The sequence below is a fragment of the Patagioenas fasciata genome, chromosome 7 (genome assembly GCF_037038585.1).
Source record: "Patagioenas fasciata isolate bPatFas1 chromosome 7, bPatFas1.hap1, whole genome shotgun sequence".
NCBI classification, from domain to species: domain Eukaryota; kingdom Metazoa; phylum Chordata; class Aves; order Columbiformes; family Columbidae; genus Patagioenas; species Patagioenas fasciata.
The window spans coordinates 8,279,149-8,300,277 of NC_092526.1; the positions used below are offsets into that span (position 1 = coordinate 8,279,149).

General features: G+C 38.6%; 1 protein-coding gene across 4 annotated transcripts in view; it reads left to right on the top strand.

Annotated features, from left to right (window-relative positions):
• The window catches only part of NCKAP5 (NCK associated protein 5), a 374,621-nt gene that overhangs the window by 242,273 nt on the left and 111,219 nt on the right, over window positions 1-21,129 (top strand). For all 4 annotated transcript variants that reach the window (XM_071810787.1, XM_065840878.2, XM_065840881.2 and 1 more), the window contains one exon: window positions 10,702-10,851. In XM_071810787.1, coding sequence (XP_071666888.1) covers window positions 10,702-10,851 — 150 coding nt within the window. The remainder of the gene's footprint in view (window positions 1-10,701; window positions 10,852-21,129) is intronic.

The following is a 21,129-nucleotide window of genomic DNA, read 5'->3' on the forward strand; positions in this document are numbered from 1 at the left end:
GAGGTCAACAGCTCTTTCATGAGAAGAAAAACTCTATCTCTTGGCAACATAATTTCATTTTACCACAAAATTATACAAGCTTGATTTTCAGGTCATTGATATGTAACATTTTATGGATAGGGTATGGCCATGAATTGGAAAAAAGGCACTAGTCAAATTCCCTAGCTGAAATCCAGACAGGATTTTTGATGCTCACTTCAGTTGCAGAAAGAAGAAATTTATCCTTAAAATCGAACTTATATCTCTGGATTGGAAATGCACACAAGAGATTGCATCAACCAAACCTCCCAAGTTAGCAGGTTTGTGTCTCCCAGAGAAGGACAGAGGAGAAGCCGCCCATGTTCTTGGGAGCTCCACGGGGAATCCCACACCGTCAAGGACAGGAGCATTTGCTGTTTGACTGCTTTCCATACAGAGAAATCCAGGGCTAGCTCCATAACAACTAATCCCTTACGGCTTTTCTTCTGGTAGTTTTCCACCACTGTGCAAAAATTATGATTAATATTTGTTCCTATATTTAACTAAATTGAGGTTGGATTCTTGCTCCCAAGCCCCCAAAGGAGAGTGACGGTGCTCCTCAGACACTGTTCAAAATTAGTTTTGTTGTGAGGAACCACATGTGCAGGTAGTTTTCCCTTTTTGATTGTAACACAATAACAAAGCAATGGGAGTTATGTTTAACACAGCAAAGTCTCATAACTGAAATGTGCCATTTGTGTGCCTGTTCCTCAGAAAACAAGCTGTTATTTCCTTTCCAGAATCCTCCATATATCTGCGGGAACAAGAGGCAAAGATTGGCTGATGTGTATTATGTATTATACTGATTATAACTGTACATTTAGATTTTCTTCTACAACACAGTATTTCTTTCTTTGATATATCTGTCTTCTAACTTCTGGAATGAACCCCCAAAAATCAGCCCATACACATTGCCTGAGCCATATATGTATGAAACAGGCATAGCAGAAATTCAAAGACACTCTTTGGAGAGTGAGGTGGTGATGTGGTTCACATCCTGACTGATAAAGGTCATCCTAATATATGCAGGGACTTTCCATTTATGCACAGCAGGTTGTCTGCAGCCTTGATTTTGCCCTTAATGGTGTTCTTCTGGTTGCCTTTTTTCTCAATCAGGGTATGTATTTCAGAGAAAAGAGGATGGCTCAAACATGCCTCTACTTGGTAGTTCTCAGAGACTGGAATAACTTCCTGGAGTTTATAGCAAATACAAGTTTTAAGATAATCTGTCTGCTGCTTGGAGAAATGCCAGTATCTTTGTATGTAAGGGCCAACTTGTTTTTGACGTGCATGTGCTTCTCATTCGTTATATTAGGAAAAAATTCTTCATGGAGAGGGTTGTCAGGCGTTGGAACAGGCTGCCCAGGGAAGTGGTAGAGTCAACATCCCTGGAGGGGTTTAAAGGACGTATAGACGAGGTTCTTAGGGACATGGTTTAGTGCCAGAGTGAGGTTATGGTTGGACTTGGTGATCCTAAGGGTCTCTTCCAACCTCAGTGATTCTGTGGTTCTGTAAACCAGGGCTATGGGCAGCCAGGCTCACTGGCAGGCAGGGGCTGCAGCAGGACACTCACCCTGGGACCCAGCGCCACTTCCAGCCCCGCTCTGTGTCTTGCCAGAGCAGTGAGATCCCCAGGGACTTGTCATCTCCCATCCGGCAGCTGCTTTTAGAGCTCCCAGGTCTGTAGTGTGTCTTCTGACTCTTGACCAAAAGCCGACTTTATTTTAATCAGGTCTTACCACCCTGTAGCCTGTCCAGATGCCCACCAGGATCCAGAAGTGCTTTGTTGACTTGACACAGCGTTGCCCGTCCTGGGCTGGTGTTGAAGAGGTTCTGGTCAGGCAAGAGTGTCTGCAATTAAATTAAAGCATTTTTATCTATCAAATCCTTTGCATTTTCTGTGTAAGGATGCTGAGTAAGAAATAATATAGAGAGAACATTGACTGCAATCAGCTGTCTAGTGAGAAAAGTGTTTGGAGAGAGAAGCTGAAAAACCAGTTTGCATTCCTTGGAATTACAAGCTGGGTCTTATATACGGCTGTGTCACTTGCTCTCTGCCCGTTTCCACATCTCCATAAAGGATAGTTTATGCTGCTTTTTGAATTGTTATGCATTTATGTTTTCAAACCAGCAGAAAACACTGCTTTTTTTGAAATTTTCAAAAGTTACTGATGAAGAAAACTGTTTTTAATTTCACTTGGATATATTTAAACTAAACTATAATAACATATTTGAAAAGTTGAAATTTTGATCTGATCCAGAATGGTTGTTCCTACATTTTATTTTTGTGTGAAGCTGCCTTCTGAGCTTCTTTCAGAAGTTTCCCTGACAAGACTGCGAGTCGAACCAGCTGTTCCCTGGCATTTACAAAAAAATTACCTGGTTATGGAATAATATACTATTTATTTTTGTCTTAATCTCACAGCTAACTTCTTAGATTAGCTTCTGCAATTGTGTTTATGGTGAGAACTAGTTAATGAATATATTGCTGTCATTCCAGAATACTAGTTAATACTCATCTTCAGGTGTGTCCTTTAGAGCCTCTTCATGGTATTTCCTGAAGAAACCATCTATGGAAAACTGGATCAGCTTGTGTAGGTCCTTAGGAGACCTTCTGGTGGCAAGAAAAAAAGATGTACTCAAAGTTTTTCATTTTATTAAAAAGAGTAATTTGGCCTTAATCCAAGTAGTGAAAAAACATTATATTAAAAAAAAAGGCTGCAAAGGAAAGAATAAATGGCTTATTTCTAGCAATTTTTACCCAGAATAATTCTATTGCTTTAATTGCTATTACATAAAATGTACTGAACTTAATTTTCAGAATAGCTCAGCTTGTTTGTACTTCAGTTGAAGATAGATATTTTAATACCGTCACTTTAGTCAAGTGTAGTTACTTTAATACTTACAAACTCCTTCAGGAAAGTTTAAATGCTGCACACAGGTTTCCTGGGAGGAAGGATGATTACTTTAAGTATGGTACTATAATGAACCAATTTATAAAAGAATATCTGCATGAAAAAAAATCACTACTTCTCGTAATATCATATATATGCATATGAAGAAGAGCTTAGCTTCTAGAACAAATTTCTTGTGCTGGGAGCTACTGTTGGGTGTAGCTGAAGTCTGACATTTTGCAAAGGCAATAGAACAGCAAACATGAGGAGCTACTGCACCTTGGCTTGGAAGAGTCACCTCAGCATGGCCCGGCTGCGATTGCAGCGCTGACAAAGTGCCGGGGGGAGGGTGCTGTTGGTAATGCGAATATCCATTCACTGGAGACACCATGGTGTCAACAGCAACATTTGGTCACTAGGTTAGCGTGGTTCACTTTGACACCCCAGACTGACATTTGGCTGGGAACCCGAAGATGAGAAATTCCATCTGCTCTTGCTGATCTTATTCTCGATAGTGAACTTCACTGTGAAGTTTTTCTTCTTCTGCAGTCCTTTATGGTCTGATTTTTTTCAAAAGAAACAGGTGTTTCTGGTACATGGAACAGCCAATAAAAGCATCATCAGGAAATTTATTAATGTTACTGCAGAACTGTTCAGTAGGGTGATAGCTGGTACTAGCGAGGAGCGTTTTGAGTGAAGAGTAATGTGGAGTACGTTTAGATTGATATGTGAGTGGTAGGAGGCTCACATATTTAATCTAGGGAATGTTACTGCTTGTTCTCTTTGCTTTGTAAGTGAAATCCAGAGATGAAAAAGAAGAATTTTATATGATTTTCCTGACAATGGTAATGTTAAACTGTGAACAATTTGGGATGTTTCTATAACATTTTGTGATATATGTGCATTCCTTTCTTTTCCTTCAATTTTGGTCAGCTTGTTCTGAACAAAAGCTGTTAGCTAAACAAAAATATATTATTATTACACTTGCTGATGTGCTGTCTAAAGCAAAACTGTATTTTAGTTTGTCCTTCCACGGACAAAAGCAAGAGAAAACAGCTGAGTACATAGACAGAAGTAAGCAAAGTAAAACCAGAAGTCATATTTGTAGCTTTATACTCAGAGATCATTTAGATTGCACTGTCTAGTTGCATGTAACTTTTTTGCGTTCTAATTTGTTTGTTTGGTTACATAATTTTTTTTCAGACCTGGGTTATGATGTGTAATGGGATTCCCCTTAGTAAATAAAGAAAAAAAATTGCATATGGGACAGACATAGGTCACACTGGCATTGGTGACTACTCCTATACCAAGCACCTTGCAGGAAACACTTTGTGAATTCCTCAGTCTTGCTTCATAGAATCACAGAATCATTTCAGTTGCAAGAGACCCTCAGGATCATCGAGTCCAACTACAGCCTAACTCTAGCACTAAACCATGTCCCTAAGAACCTCATCTAAACACCTTTTAAACCCCTCCAGGGATGGTGACTCCACCACTGCCCTAGGCAGCCTGTTCCAACACCTGACAACCCTTTCCAGGAAGAATTTTTTCCTAATATCCAATCTAAACCTCCCCTGCCACAACTTGAGGCCATTTCCTCTTGTCCTATCACTTGCTGCTTGGGAGAAGAGACCAACCCCTCCATGCTACAACCTCCTTTCAGGCACTTGTAGACACTGATGAGGTCTCCTCTCAGTCTCCTGTTCTCCAGGCTGAACAGCCCCAGTTCCCTCATCACACTTGTGCTCCAGACCCATCACCAGCTTCGCATTGCTCTGACTTAACATACAAGTGTCTTTTATACACCTCAGGTTTCAGTGAATGACACAGGTTATAAAGCATATCAGAAGATACTGCCACAGTATCATGTGGGATTGAGCCACAGTAAACAAGTGTTAATTACATTAAAGAAAAAAAGTTCATGGTGCCCGGGGAGCAAGGTACCATGGAAAACAACTTTAAGCTTGTTGGAATTGTAAGTCAGTAGTCTTTGGAGCAATAGCTGCCTTTTTTCAGCTTGTGCACTCAGACTGAGCTACTTGTGCATAGCTTGGAGCTGTTTTTTTCATAAAAGTACAAAGAAACCCTAATGTACAGTTTTTATCTTCATCAATGGTCTGAAAATCCTCATTTCATATGGCTCACTCTCAGTGAAGAATAGTGCTGAACACTAGGAGGTCTGCAGTGGAAATAAGACTGAAAGTACATCATCTAAGAATGCATCAAGACTAAGGAATAGCTTTGCAAGAAAAAACAGTCACAATTTATTCTTACATAAGCAGTTCTTTATGTGGATCTGTAATCTGCAGTTTGGGTTTGGAGGTTAGGAGCCTGCCTTTGGTACAGCAGGAGTGTTTGAAGTGTAGTACATGTAGCTGGGTCACCAAATTCAGTCACTGATGTGTAAGACCACTATTTTGTAAATATCTTATTTTGAAAGTCCTCCTCAGTCACCGTGGAAAGTGCAAAATGATTTGAGACGCTGAGGTAACCACTTAGTTTGGGTTCAATATTGATTGGATTCTTGGATGCCTGTTACCATTGCCTCTGTATATGATCTGTTAATAACTACATTATGAATCATTTGAGGTTATTTCCTCAACTAAGTGGTTCTGAGCAATCATAAGCACTATTTAATTATATATCCTACATATATTTTATTATTGGGTTAAAAGTGTGATTAAAGTGTGTTTTTGGAAAATTGCAGGCATGACTCTCAGAAGAATTTGAATTTGTAACCATTATAAAACCATTGTCTTTAATGAATTTCAGAAGCCGAAGAATTGAAATGAATTTGAAAGGGGGTTGGAGAGGGAGAAGGAAAAACAAGAAAAAAATAACACCATTCAGGCATCATGATCTGACACCCAAAACTGAAATAGAGCTAATTTGTATCTGAGGGATCTTTACCACATTGCATCTGAAACACTTCACTTCTCTGGAGGACTTGTGTTTATCATATGAAAATGATCTTTAGCTTCTATAAGCAAAGATGTCATCTCTAATTATTACTTATCAGTTTCCAGACAAGCAATTCATGTCATGCGGCGCTCATTGGGAAAATCAGCATTTCAAAGATCATGATCTTATTTTAATTCTTGTTTGGTTCAAGCGGAATTTTGTCACATGTCCTTGTGAAAATTGCTCTTTATAACCGGTACTGTAGAGTCCAGATCCAGTTGCGTGGGGATTAGATTGTGCTGTATTATTGAAGCCACTTGTCCAGTGAACTCTGCAATTCCTCTGTGATTCAGGAACCTCCCTGGGTAACCTGTTCCAGTAACCAATATGACCACCCTTACGGGAGAAAAAAAACCCAAAATCCTAATATCTTGTTGCAGTTTCTCATGTTGCAGACAGTAAACCTTTGTCAAGGTTTAAAAACCACCCTTGTATCTGGTCTTTTCATCACTGGTTCACAGGGTTATTGCTCCCCCAGTGCAGGACTTTGCATTTCCCATTGCTGAGAGCAGTGCAGGTGTTGTGCTGCCAGTTAACGGTGTGAATTATTGCTGTTTTCTTAAAGGCTTAAAGGTAGTTTTCCTGCATTGTAAAATCTCAAATTAGGAAAAGTTGGAACATGAATTACCTGGGGAACTATAATATATGATCATTTCATATAATGTAGTAGTCGTTACTACCAGAGAAGAGCACTTATTCCAATTAGTGCCTAATCATGGTTTTCACTGTGAAAAAGAAAAGCTAGAATAGATTTTTGCTAGCTACCTTTTTTTTTTTTTTTTAATTTCTGTCATCTAACATTTACTCAATTACAAATGGAAATATTCCAGATTGAGCTGATTTTTTCCCTTCTTTTTTTCCCCCTGTGTGTGTAGTGTAATTCCTAGAATGTATGTTAAGACAGAAGAAAGGGCAAAGAACAGACAACTGATGGTACCATCAATAAAAGTTGAAAAGTACAATAATTTCTGAAATAATAATGGTTAAGAAATAGCTGGCTAAGTGTCCCTGTGACACGCATCTGCTCCTTGAGAAGGTGACAAGTCCTAGAGGAAAGTCACCCAGTGACTATCACTGTGTCCAGCCGGTGAGCAACCGTTTGCCGTTCTTGGGATGAAGGGGGAGATAAGTTCTGAAATAGTCAGTTTGGTTCTTATCTTTTAAAAGCTTCCGTATGATCTTTTCCATCACTATAGTTACTCCTTTTGTTTATAAACAGTGAAAAGACTTGCAGCGTTCTGAAAGGCTGGTGGAAGGGAGAAGATTCGCTTTATATTCTGTGTATTTCTTTATATTCTACGAATTCCAGTAAATTATCATTTGGAATTTCAGGTGAATTTCCTGCTCTATTAATTTATTGTTCTTACTCCTGTTTATTAGTGGAAAGAAGGATTATTAGACTGTTCCTTCCTACTTCATCTAGCTGAAAACCAGCTTTCTGATAAGTCTCAGTCAGTTCACTGCATTATACAGCTTCGTAGATCAATGTCTTCAGTGATTTATATCATCTCATTGATTCTAGAAAGCTTTGCCATTTCCAGACCGCAGGGTCTGTTTTCATCTGTTGTTTTCCGTGGGCTGTAGGGCCCATAGTGTTTGATCAAAGGGTTCATCATCAGTGTACTATTTGTTTGATTTATAGAACAAACCGAATACTTAGAAATAATGGTCAGGGCAGGATGTCATTTTAGATTTGCAAAATACTGTTGGTTTCAGAAGAGCAATGACAGTTTAAACGAGCTTGAGAAGCTTACACAACGTGGGACTTGATTCTACACTTCTCATTAATTTCCTTGGGAACGGGTCTACAGTAGAGCAGCATAATCCTAGTTTCCTTTTAGTAAGATTTGAATATTTAATATTTTTATTGTCTCTTTGTTGACACAGAGCATTAGAGATGTAGATGAGCCTTCAGTGTAGAATTCTCATCAGGCTGCTGTGTTTGCATCCTTTTGTGGTACAGGCATGTGTCTTAAACTCTTATTGGTCTGGGGAGACCAAGAGCTGAGTTGTTGTTTTTTTTTGTCTCCCCCCCACCTGTCCAGCTTGCTTCCAGAACACTCTTTCCATCTGTTACCTCTTCACAGAAATGAAACTGCATTGTTCAGCAGGATAGCACTTCCTCTGCCTTTGTTGGACTTCTGACCTGGAGAGTGTTTTGCTATTCAGCTTGAAAACCCAGCCTGTCTTTAATTGTGCAATATGTGAGGTATACAACAGAGACTGTTCAGAACGTTTAAAATATGGTCTTTATTTGAGGTAACACAAGAAGTGTAGGAATCTAGGGGGGTGGGGAAAGGAATAAGCTGTTCTGTGCCATTGTTTGCTGCCTTCAGTGTGCTCACTCCAGAGCTCTCTGTAGGATTTGCAGGAGGTAGATACACATCTCCTCTTGCAAATCTCTCTCTCTTGCCCTGCCTGCCTCCCCCTGCAGCAGCTGCCTTTGAAATTAGCAGATTTTTCACTCTTAAGAGGATTCTGTTGTTCCAAAGCCTTTGTCATCCTCCCTCTTACTTAAGCACAAAGACTGTTTCAGAAGCACCTGTTTTCTTTGCTTTCTTGAGCGTGGATTTTCCACTCTACCCTTTCTGTATGTCACCCAGATAGAACTGGTTGAAGTGACAGAACAGCACTGTGAGCAAACCGCATGACTAATCATAATTTCCAAGGTTAATTGTGTTTTCCTCTTTTCTGCAGCTTTTCCAGGTACATGACATATCAGGGACCTTTTTAGCCCATGCCTGGAACACTAAAACTCATTTATTGTTACTCAGAAATGAACTAGTTGGAAAATAACGTGAGCTGTGCTTAAACGCTCAAGCAGGAGTAACGGTAGTATCTTGAAATATTCTAGTGCACATCATAGTAAACCAGGATGTATATTCTTGATTATTTCAATCGTGTGCATAGTTAATAAAATTTTGTAATTAGAAAATGAATAGGTTACTTCTTTAGGTGACTGGGACTTACTCTGAGAGAAGTTGCATTATTCCCCTTTCTGTGATGAAATGTTATAAGCCCTGCTTTCTCCTACACGTCCTTTGAAATTGCTGCCCTCTAGTTTGAGCAGGAAAGGTGTCCCTGTGCTGATGTTTCTGTTTCCTTCCATCGTTAGTCACATCTGATTCATGCCACACTCTTTCCTAAAAATGATTGTTTGTGTTTGAATTACGTTGAAGAGATACCATTGTCAGGTTTTTTCCCTGAGTTCATCAAAGTGTTTTATGTGAATGTACTCATGAGGGCAACTTGAAGGGAAAATGGTTTAATGGCTCTTTTACAGATGCTTGATCATTGCACCAGTGAGTAGCGAGCAAGAAAAAAGAAATAATCAAAAAACCCACACCAAGTACTGTATTTATGGTTCCTTTGTGATCAGGATAACAGTTCTGCTGGAAACCTGACAAAATGAGTCTCTGACGTCTGTGTTTTGGGGCTCAGAATGAGATCTGGGCCTCATGGTTTGTGTAAGAGTAGTCAGTGATTAAGCCCATAGCTTATAAAATTGATCCTTGATTAAAGTTTTAACAGGGTAATAGTCAATTTCTGAACTAGTTAATTTTTTAAAAAGACATTGTTAGAAATGTGATTCACGGTGCTGATTTTTAATTCAGTTGTGTTTATGGGTTTTAATTAAGATAATGCCTTGCTGTTAACTCGCCAAGAGTTATCAGATATATGCACAGTTATTCAAGCTGGATCAGTTCTTCATGAAAATGCACATTTTTATGCTTAGTCAAAGCTTGTGTTCTGTAATAGTTACAGGAAATACATCTCACTTATAGATTAACTTAGAGATCATGAAAGTATGTGCCTTTGTTTATAAGAATTATCAAAAAGGCATATAATGAAATCCAAATGCTCATTAAAGAACTTCTCTAGGTTTGTGTTGACACCCATTATTTAATGTTGATTTGCCTCATGTTTTCCATTTGTTTCATGAGTTTTCACTCTGCATCTGCTTCCATAGCTAGAGAACATGATTTCCAAGGCAGAGATCGCCCACTTGGTGTTGCACATAGATGGTCATTCACTCCGTACATCTGTGCAGCTCTTTTTTCCCCTTACGCTTGCCTTGTGGCCTTGGGCAATACTTTACATCGCCTGCTTGTAGTCTCGATGTTTTGCTTGTTCAATCTCATTCTCTCTCTCAACACAGAACTTGAACACATAATTAATGGAGTTAGTAGGATTCACTGTTCAGTCCTATGATTTTTATAGACCTCTTGTAAAAGTCAGCAGCCATAGTCCACTCAGCAGCAGCAGCAAATAACCCAATCTGACTGACTTGCAATAGACTGGGGCACTTCTGGAAATTTTCCTGTCAGTTTGATTCTCTCCAGTTATATTTTAGTGTGGATCTTAAATCAGTATTCAGGTGGTAGCTTGGTTCTCAGCCCATTATTTAATAATTCAAATGCTAGCTCTAGATGAGAAAAGGTGAAATACATTAGGCATGAACATATGTTAGCTTTTCCTCAACAAACTGCTTTATATGCATCAAAATGCTTCAATTGAAGGCTGGTATTCTCAATTTTTATTGCAACTTTCAAAGAAAATGCAAGTTATTTTATTAAAAAGATAATGAGTTCCACTTTTAAAAATTCTTATGTAGATGTAGCAGTGAAGTTGTGCATACACTTCTGCAGAATTGGCGTAGCAGCATGTTTCATAGACCCTCATGACTCCCCTTACTTAGTACTGGAATAATGTAACTAGCAACTTGATCCATCTTTTTGTCGTTCATGTACAAGGGAGATCTGAAGATATTTGCATAGTTAACTTCGTTTCCACCTGTGAGTAATGACTTTTTAAAAAATCATTTCAGGAAAAGCTGTCAGAAGACAGTAGGAAACGTAAAGAAGGCATGGAAAAAATTCACACGATGGCAGATGAAGATTCAAGAAGTGAAAGCAGCAGCACTGAACAAGAAAAGGAGAAAACCAAATTGCTATTAGAGCGTTTGAAAGCTCTGGAGGTAAGAAGTACAATGGTTTCACACATAAAAGACCACCCTGCCCCCTGCCTCGTTCAGTTATAGGCACTGAATCACTCTGTAGTATAAATCTGATTTTTCACAGCTCACCTGTACTGTTGATATGGGGCATGTTTTTTATTATTCATTTACCAAGGATGAACAAGAAGCTTCACCTTAGTACCACTGAAAAGATCTCTCTCCAGTGTTGAGCATCAGATATCTTTAAAAAGAACTTCATACATTATTTTAATTCTGTTGAGACCATTTAAGAATAAAAATTGGTTTTACTGATTTTGTTTCAATTATTAATGTTGTAAGACTAATATAGGTGGTTTAATAACTGCCATAAAACCACTGTTGCTTCATTGTAGTTTATTGCTCAACTTTTAATAGCTGGACTGCTTGCTTGGGAGAGCTTAGGTCCTTTTACTGCAAGATTGTGGAAAATCTATTTCCTTGTAGACCACCTGGAGAACTGCACACTCTACATTTCTACTGCATTTCTGGAAAATTAAAGTGTGCAAAATAATGCATCTTGTGGTAATTCCAAAGTTTAGATAAGACTGTAACCACTATAGGTATGAACTTATTTTGTGCACTTGATAGAATCATGGGTTTCAAAGTGTATAAAAAAATAAGACTGTGCATATTTTAGTATCATTTTGAACTAACACAAAGGCATATTTTTTACTCATTGAGTGTTACCTCTGTTCAAGTATCTACAGAGTGTTATAGGTATGGATAAATGGATGCTTTAGTGGCATTTTGCCTATGTAGGATCTCAGTAAACGAAGACTTCATCACTGGGCCAGTCCATTTTTGGTTAAGTGTGATAGCTCCTTTGCATCGCAATTTTTATTGTGAGTTGTAGACTTTGTTAAAAGTGAAACATGAACAATTTTAATCATGTTTGGTTCTAAATACTGAATCTGAAATCTGAAAGGTATAAGGACACTCTGCAATTTTTCTTTAAAATCTTAGGCTGTTTGTGAAATAAACATATTTGATATTAATTAACTAATTTTGCCTTAGGAAAGAAAAACATGATACTGAATTTTTGAGGCCTGTAAAACTCTGAAAAATATACAGTTTACTGTAGTCTTACTTTATCTGTCGATGGAGAACGACTGTACATTCCTTGTGGTCTTTTATTTCCAAATATGCATGACTTGTGTTTGCTTCACCTTGTTTTTAATCAGGCTGTGTGACAGTTGCAGTTCTTTATGTCTTCAGTTGATAGGAAGTTGTTCAATAATGTCAGAGTCTTTATTAGTCAAGGCAAATTGCCCAGATACATAACGTGATGTTATGGACAGAGAGAATCTAGTTCTGGAAGGTCAGTGAACAGGTCTCCTCACTGATGTCAGTGTCATGCAGTGGCTTGTTCCAAACCACATATTGGTGAATGCCAGTACTTCAAGAACTAATCTACATAAATAGTCTAGAGAGCAATCAGAGTAGAAAGATGAATGGCAAGGCCAACGTTAATTGTGACCCGAGATAATTAAAATAAAATGTTGTTAATTGTGTGTTGTTTAATGTTACATATTCTTGCACTTGATTTTTCTCTTGAAGAATATAAATTGTGATGTCAAAGACTCTATGGCTCATTAATTAAGAGACATACTTTGTTTTTAAGTTGTGTGCCTTTAGCAGTTCTAATCCTTTACTGTTTACAGAATAATTATTATAAATATTTTATTAGTCTATATGGGAAGGAAAAAAAATTAGTGTTTGTTAGTTCCAGGTGTCAGAATCTTTAATCTTACTTTATGTGATTAAATGGTACTGTATCATACACAATGAGTAAAATCAACAAGGCTAATAAAGTGCGTATTAAAGTTGGTCTATCTGTGCACTGTAGAATCTGAAGACCACTTATAAACAGAGCCTAGTAAAAGTAATAGTCAGAATGTGAGACCTAATCCATTAATGCTTAATAATATAGTTTCATGAATATCAACACTTTTAAGAAGTCTTGTAATATCTCTTCATATTAGTTTGTTACTCAAGTGTAGCTCATTGCAACATGTAGCTTAGTCTGTTAGACCACTGTAAAATTATTCCGTCCTTCCTCCTACCTGTATTCGTTGCCCTATTGCTAGAGTGAGGTACACCTAGGGAAAAGTTTGAACAAGTGGTGTAACGCTTCTATTATATAAAACTTCAGATTCAGCAGGTTACGTTTTTGGGGTTTTTTTCTCTTAACTGATCATATTAAAACAAAATATAAGTTGGATAAATCTGAGCAAAGTTACAAGTGAATAAAGTACCATATGAGAAAAGCTATCCAGCAACACAGGGAGAAAGGGCTGGTTTAGCTGGTACATATACAATAAAATAGATTATTTCCTGTCTTTCAATTTGAGTATCTGTTTGGAAAAGAGTTCCTGTTCCATACATGAGATAAATTGCTTCTGCCCTTCCTGGAGTACCGGTATAGCAGATGTGAGGTATGTGGTGGTTTTCTTCAGGAATGTCTGGTGATGTGAGGAAAACCATAGTAATCCTGACTGTTAGATATGGACTGGGAAATTATCCAACCTAAGTGTGAAAAGTGTGAAGGGAGGCTTCATTTTCATAGAAAACTTTCTTTAAATGGCTTCTATATCAGTGGAGTTGTATTTAACATTTCTTCTTTTTTTTTTTTTTTTTTCTCTAATAATTGCATACTGTCAAATGTATTGCCAAATGAATTTCTGTAATACCTTTTAGGTTTTATTAACTTTGTTTAATCTAGAAATTTTCTCACTGAATAATACAAATCAGTATAATAAAGTGTCTTGGTAGTCAGCTCAAGTGAAAGCTATCATACACTTTGATAAGAAATAGATATAACGTATTCTCCCATTGCTCCTTTTACCTGTAATCTTTTTACATCCTTTATCATTTACAGCAAATTCTATTTCCACTCTACTGACTGATAAATACCATACATTTCTAATCAAATGAAACAGATGACAAATAACAAATGGTTCGTACCATCTTGTATCCCATTTCATATAGTTGAAATTAATAGTGATTTCCTGGATATCAAAACTCCATTGTGCCTTTAGCATTTTTAGTTGGCTGCTCTTGAAATGCCACTTAATTTACTTCAGCAGTTATGATCAAATGCCTTCTAACTCTTACAAAGTGAAAAAAAAAATCTCTGATAACTTCTATGTGTATTTGGAGTGCTGCAATAAAATGAAATATTAATGAAGTACAGTGAATAACATGTCAACTCCTTGGTGGAATTTCTTTTTTTAAATCTGCTTTCATCACCAGAAGAATTGCCTTTTTTTTAATGGTAGTGAAAATGTATGAAAGATATGCTTTGTTCTGGACATGCATCGACCCCCATACACCAGTTTCAGGTGTATGTAGATTTATACACAACTGCAGTAAAACAATAATGTTGTATTTCCAAAGTCATATGCATACAAGTTGGAAATTTTTCACAAAACCTTAATTTGCCCTCCTGGGTATGTTAGATATTGTGCAGACTCCCATTGTATACTATTTCTTGTTTCCAGCAGGAGTTTACGTAGTCACGGTGCAGAGAAAAGCTTTGAGAATATTCTATATTTGAAAAACAGTGTTAGCGAAGGACTTGAGACTGTCCTAGAGCTTCATTATCTGAGATGGAGCTGCGGGCCCTCTGCCCCAATTTAGCCTTAAACGACTGAAATACAGGCTGCCCGAGCACCTGCATATTTGCAAGTGAATTAAACTGATATACTGAGTTAGTGTCAGTCTTAATCTAAACATGTCTGTAAAAGCCATAGTTACTTTGATTTTTAAAATTTAATCAGTGATAAATACTGTGTCAGTTTTGAAGGCTTATTAAAGTCTGTCATTGGCACAGACATTTATGCACTGAGGATAATGAATTAACTACGTCTAATGGTGTGAAATGTTGCAGCTCTTCCTGACGTCCTTCTTTGCAAGTGCAGCAGTGCAGCTTTCTTAGAAAGTGCTTGCTTTTGGTTGATTATGAAGAAAGTAAGCGGGTGGGATTGCTCCAAACTAAACGACCCAGGAGTATTTAATGGAGGTTGTGTTGGACGATGCTCAGCTTTGCCAGTAAAAAAGAGATTCTGTAAGATACACAGATTTTGTTAGTGGGGTTATATTCTTTCACACGTGACACGTCCTCTCAGTTCCTCAAAAAGAAAGGGAAATGTGAGTAGATGTTGGATGAAGACTCAAGAAGATTGGATCCACTTCCCATCTCAGCTGTAGATTTCCTGCATCCTGTACAGTCTATTTCATCTAGTTGTGCCTTGGTACCACAGGATTGGCTTCATGTCTGCATTTCTCAAGAGCCCACAGCCCTTCCTCCCAGAAATCACTACAAGGCTTTCACGTAAGCAGAGGGCAGGTGTGCTCCTGCCTGTGAGGCTCCTGAGTTGATCTGTATGGCAGGAGCAGGCACGTACACAGCATCCTGTGGTGCAATAGGCTTGTCTGATGACAAGATGGCCGTCTGTTATGGGCTGAGCAGTGCCTGTGTCTAGGAGACAACCATTAGATGAGCAGCGTGCCACCACCTTGGGAGTTCATGAACTTGGTTATGTGGGGGCAGCATCCACTCTTCAGAAGAGAGGATTTACCCACCTTGACGTTGAAATACTGGAGAGAGTGCAGAGGAGGTGACAAAGCTGGTGAGGGGCCTGGAGCACAAGTGTGATGAGGGAGCTGGGGCTGTTCAGCCTGGAGAACAGGAGACTGAGGGGAGACCTCATCACTGTCTACAACTGCCTGAAAGGAGGTTGTAGCATGGAGGGGGTTGGTCTCTTCTCCCAAGTAGCAAGTGATAGGACAAGAGGAAATGGCTTCAAGTTGTGGCAGGGAAGGTTTAGATTGGATATTAGGAAAAAATTCTTCCTGGAAAGGGCCGTCAGGCATTGGAACAGGCTGCCCAGGGCAGTGGTGGAGTCACCATCCCTGCAGGGGTTTAAAAGGCGTTTAGATGAGGTTCTTAGGGACATGGTACTAGAGTGAGGTTATGGTTGGACTTGGTGATCCTGAGGGTCTCTTCCAGCTGAAATGATTCTATGATTCTTAGTTTATGGTGGCACACAACTGCCTTGGTAAAAATGCAGCATTTACATCCAAATTAAAATAAATGTTGTCAACAAGGAAGTGGTTCCCCTGGTTTGCTGAGTGTCCCCCTTCCCTCCCAGAAGTTCTGCAATGAGCACAAGTTCCACTGGCCCCAAAAATGAGTGATTGTAGGCTGCTCACAGCCTTTTGTTTTTCACCAAATATCAAGAAGTCACAGAAGTCAAGGGGAAACATTAAACTGTAACCTTGACGTTGTCAAATGAAAAACCTAATTCATGTGTGAAAATCTCATTGCTTGCGGGTGAGTGAGAGTCAATGAAAGTTTCAGTAAACTAAGCTGCAGTAGAAGCAGTATCTGCTAGGAAAGAGTGACAAAACCACTCTGATTTTAATTATAGAATTTTACCCTCTTACCCTTTGCAGTTCATCATAGAAAGATGTGTTTTGTTTTAATAAATTGAGCTTTGGGAGAAAACTCGCTCAGGATAATAAGCTAAATGTTCAAATATATTAGAGGGGTAATTTCCCTTGTATCATCACCATTAAACAAATGAGGAAGTATGTCAAGTATTTCCGATATTATGTTTTTACTACCCTGCAGAGGAAGAAGGACGTGATATCAATGAACTATAAAAAAGAAATATGAGAAGGGTACATATTTCCTTTTAGTGGATTGAGAAGATAACTTTATTTTGAGTGGGCATGTTGATGTTTTTGTTTTACATTATATTTCCTCCCTTTTATTTCCCTCTTTTGCCATGTTCTGGAATGTAAAATGGTAAGAAAATTAATAGTTATATTATTTTCCATGGAAGGAAACATGCAACATGGAGGGGCAAAGAGCCCAAGTTTCTGAAAATAACTGTGAGAAAAATTTCTTTATTGGAAGTCAGCTGCTTCACTTTGATTTATAGGAAATTTGAATCACTTTACCTTGATGCATAGAAAAATCATGAAACTTTGAAATATTTTGTAGCAACTAGTCTCGTTCTAGCCAATGCATTTAATCTGATTCAGCCAGAAGCCTCTTCTTAGCCCAGTGCCTTGGCCGTCCACCTAACTACCTTCATTATGCTGATCAGTCACCAAAGGCCAACCTACTTAATCCTAATTATTGGATTATTTTACTTTTAAATCTTTTCAGTGGGAGACTTTCATAATTAGTTTTCTGAACTGTGCCTAAGAACTGTGTTTTTGTAATAGCCATGGATCAGACAGTGAGGCTGGGAAAGTCTCATTTGCAAATTCACCCAGTGGCTGATAATGCATCACCGTTGACTTGCATCACTGGTTTGAAAAACAGCCCAGTTTATTCCAGCTCTTCGGTGGTAATAGTATTGGCAAACTGTTTTAGCTTCCCAATAACTGAGTAAATTTTGAATTAAAACTAAACAAGGACTATCAAGCTGAATGTATTCTATAGTCTGTTGCTGCTTGAACTCTTCTAACTGTAGGTGTTCAGTGGCTCAGTTGTTCCCAGATCTCACGGCTGTTCACTGTTTCTCCTTGCCTTGCTGCTCTGGGGTGCTTTCCTCTTTGCCATCTGTCCTCACCCACTCCTGCTGCTGTCTTTAAATGTAACATCTGCCCAGATGTTTGTACCCTCCCTCCTGCAGCTCACGCCCTCCTGCTGGTCACTGTGGCCTTTCCATCCATCCTGCTGCTGCCCACGAGTGCATGAAGCTGCGTTCTCTGCAGTTGGCACAGAGACTGAATAGCTTCCAGTGATCAATGCATCTTATTGGTTGGGATGGTAGTAGAAATAATATCTTCATATAGAAGATGAAAACTAATAGAAACCTCTTGAGGGCAGAGAGTTAAATTCAGTTAATGTGTGGTGAGTATTTAAAAGAAGAGAATGTACTTCTTGCAGGCATGTAAAATATTTGGCATCTAAAAGGACTTTCCTTTTTTCCTCTCTACTTTTACTCTTTTTTTTCCTAAGCCAGTTGAAATTCATGGCAATTTCATTTTTGGCATGCAAAAAATCAAGAGGAGCTAGTAGGGCTATGAATTTTCACAGGAAGGTTGAAAATAGCTCTGCCCACTGGATGTAGGAAGAGCTGTTAAGATTTTCTTTGCTGCTATCATTCGAGAGAGACTGCCAGTCCACTGTTCCACCAAACAGTTCCATCTCCTGAAATGGAAGAGTACCTTAATACAAATAAGCCTGTCCATCAAGTCATTGCCTCCATGACTGGTGGCAGAGGCATGGAGGAGGCCACACATATCTGCATTTCTGACTATTCAGTTCAGTGAAAGCTTAAAATACTTAGTTTCTAAAATCCACCGTGGTACCTCCTGGGAATTTTAGTCTGAGTAACAGATGGTATTGTTTTCTAGCTAAGTCTAAGGAAAAAACAAAGATTATTGAATTGCATCTCATATGAGGAACTACAGCAGTGGTTCAGAAGTTAAATGTTTTGGGTCACAACGTGCAGAGCTTCTTAGTTTTTGGCACATGTTGAAAAGATAAAAACTTTCAGGTCGACTCTGCTTTCCGCTATGAGAGACCCATGGAGCAGTAAATCTGTTGAAATGTGCTGATTCAGCCAAGTGCTCTACAGAATATGCTCCAACTAGTGGTCCTGTTCTGTGAAATTTTAAAACTGCATTGAATTGTTTTCAGTGTGACATCAGGTCCCCATCAACTACTTGTATAAAGGGAATTTTTCTGCATATCAGAATTTTTCTCCTTTAGCCTGCTCATGCCATCAGTTTAGGTTTTAATAGAAGTTACTAGCTCTCTAGCATCAGATATCTCAGTGCTCGTATCAGCCTATCCAAGTGAGGTACAGACACATGAGAAAGGCAGAGTGGGTAACAAGCTGTACCTTCTTAAGGTAGAATGATATAAAATATCCTTTTCCAGGGCAGTGAATCCAACATCTTGCCAACGGAGGAAACATCTTATCTGTGACTTTTGATTCACGTTAATAGTTTAGCCAGGATACTGTTTAGAAGATGCTTTAGTTTATGTATAGTGTTGATTATTTTCCTAAATGATGGTGCATGCTGTTGTGAAAACATAAAATATAGGATCCTCAAGATAGTATACTAAGCTCTGGAATTTTTACAAAAAATAAGGAGAGCATAGATAAGCATTTAATGTTCATTTTAGCAAAACCAAAAGTATTTACATATATTTATAGTAAAAGCAGCTTATAAATTCATTTTTTTCTATGATACTCTGAATTCCAGGACAATGACTCCTTTCTTACAGTTATGGACCACAGGAAAAGCTCCGTGGTGCTTGGCTGACAAAGCAAACACTCTTTAAATAGTTCAAAGTATTGAATATGGCTACAGGAATAATGATTCGGTGCCAGAAGGTCTGAGAAATAGATGTAGTCAGTGAAGAAAAGGTGAGTCACGGAAGTCAAGGAAAATGGTCTTGGTTTTATTAAACCTGTCAGATTTTCTCTATTGAAATAAATGTTAACTGTGTTCTGCAAAGAGTCCTTGCTAGGTTGCAGTGAAGGAATCTGATATTTCAGTCTGACTTTTATAATTTAAATAATGATAGTTTTTCAGTGCCCTTCCCTCCATGTATCGTGCCTTCTTGCACGTAATCAGTAGATAATGTAACTTACCTTTTTTAGCAATCAGGCATATGGTACAATTGAAAATTCACTCTCCTTGCTGAATGAAATGAGATTTTCCAGCACCGTGTTATAGATCTAGGTGACTGTGTTTATCCCAACACATCTATCATTTCAGAGTGAGACTCGGTAGGTTTTTTAAATAGTTTCTATCGGGTGTGCGCTCCAACCCCGGTTCTACACAAGCACGTTCTGTGAGCCCTCTCATTGCTCACAGTGGCAGCTCTTCCAGCCAAAAGATTCTGTGTGACAGAGACTGTAGAATCACGCCTTGTATTTTTAATTTACATACTAATGCATGCGATTTGGCTGACAGTAATGACAGTCGTATAGTTCATAAACTAAATAAGTAGCTGCACTTCACGTCAAACTAGCGTTATGAAGAAGATTCCAGTATTTCGTGAATATTTTCCATAGGAAATCCCAATTAATTTACTCAGCTGTTAGAGCTGAATCCCTTACAACTCTTAACAGACCAAAATCGTTTCCCTTTACTGGCCTTGGAAAACGATGAAACAGTAATGAGGTCTGAGTGGTGATGCACTTTTTCTTAATTTGATAGTGATTTGTTTGTCTTGTACAAATACAGAATTGGACATTATAGCCGGGATTCTGGGCAGGTATAGTTCCAGTCATGTTACTAGAATTGCTGGAGCTGTGCTGCCTTCTTGCACATAAGGGTCTTGGCTCCCGTCTTGGCCATATGTTTAACTAACATGTGAAATCTATGTGATTAACATACTCATGAAATTCAATATTCACTGGCTTTATTATGCAGCCGCTTTAATAGTTCACAGCAGAAAATACTCAAATGATTATTTTTAAGTCTGCTTAATCTGTCATGGTGACAAGAACAGATTTTAAGATTAGTTATAAATATATAAAGAGAACAGATAAATCAAATGTGGAATAGTCTGACTTTGGTCCATTACATGTGACTCTGGTTTTCACTGATGGTTTCATAGATACTGGATTGCTCACTTAACTATTTAATTTTAATGTATTGTAAAAACAGCTCTACATGCGTACAGTATAACCTTATGTGCATGGATGTTTATGCCTACGTATATTTTAATGTAAAGCTGTCTACTTAAGATCTGCAGTACTATTAAATGTGAAGTGGGAGGAGAGGTTTGTTTTTTCATAAGGACAATTTATTTCCTCTTTTCTTTTTTAATTATAAGTTTTCCCACATTGCCCGTCCCTTCCAGTTTTAAGTTGCCTTTCCCCATATAGGATCAGGGAGATCCTCCGTTCTGTTTCGTCTCGGGCTGAGCACCTTTCCTCTGCTCCCCACATCAAACAGCTCAAGCAGGGTCTCTGCCCCAGGACAGCCTCTGTTCTGGCGCTCAGCAGCGTGCAGCTGTCACCCTCCCGTTGAGACCAAGAGCTGCCATCTGATCTTTTTGACGTACGTGCCCATGTTTCCTGTGCAGTGGAGAAATGCTCGGATTGCCTGGCAGGGCTCTCCACTCGCATCAGGGATACACAGGCACAGAATGCCATCTAGAGGGCAGGGATTCTTCCCTTCCCACAGGAATACCCGGGAGAACTGCTGGCCTTCCGTCACACCTGGTGACAGGCCCATTTTCCTATTCCTCTTCTGGTCAGTGTGTACTCTTGG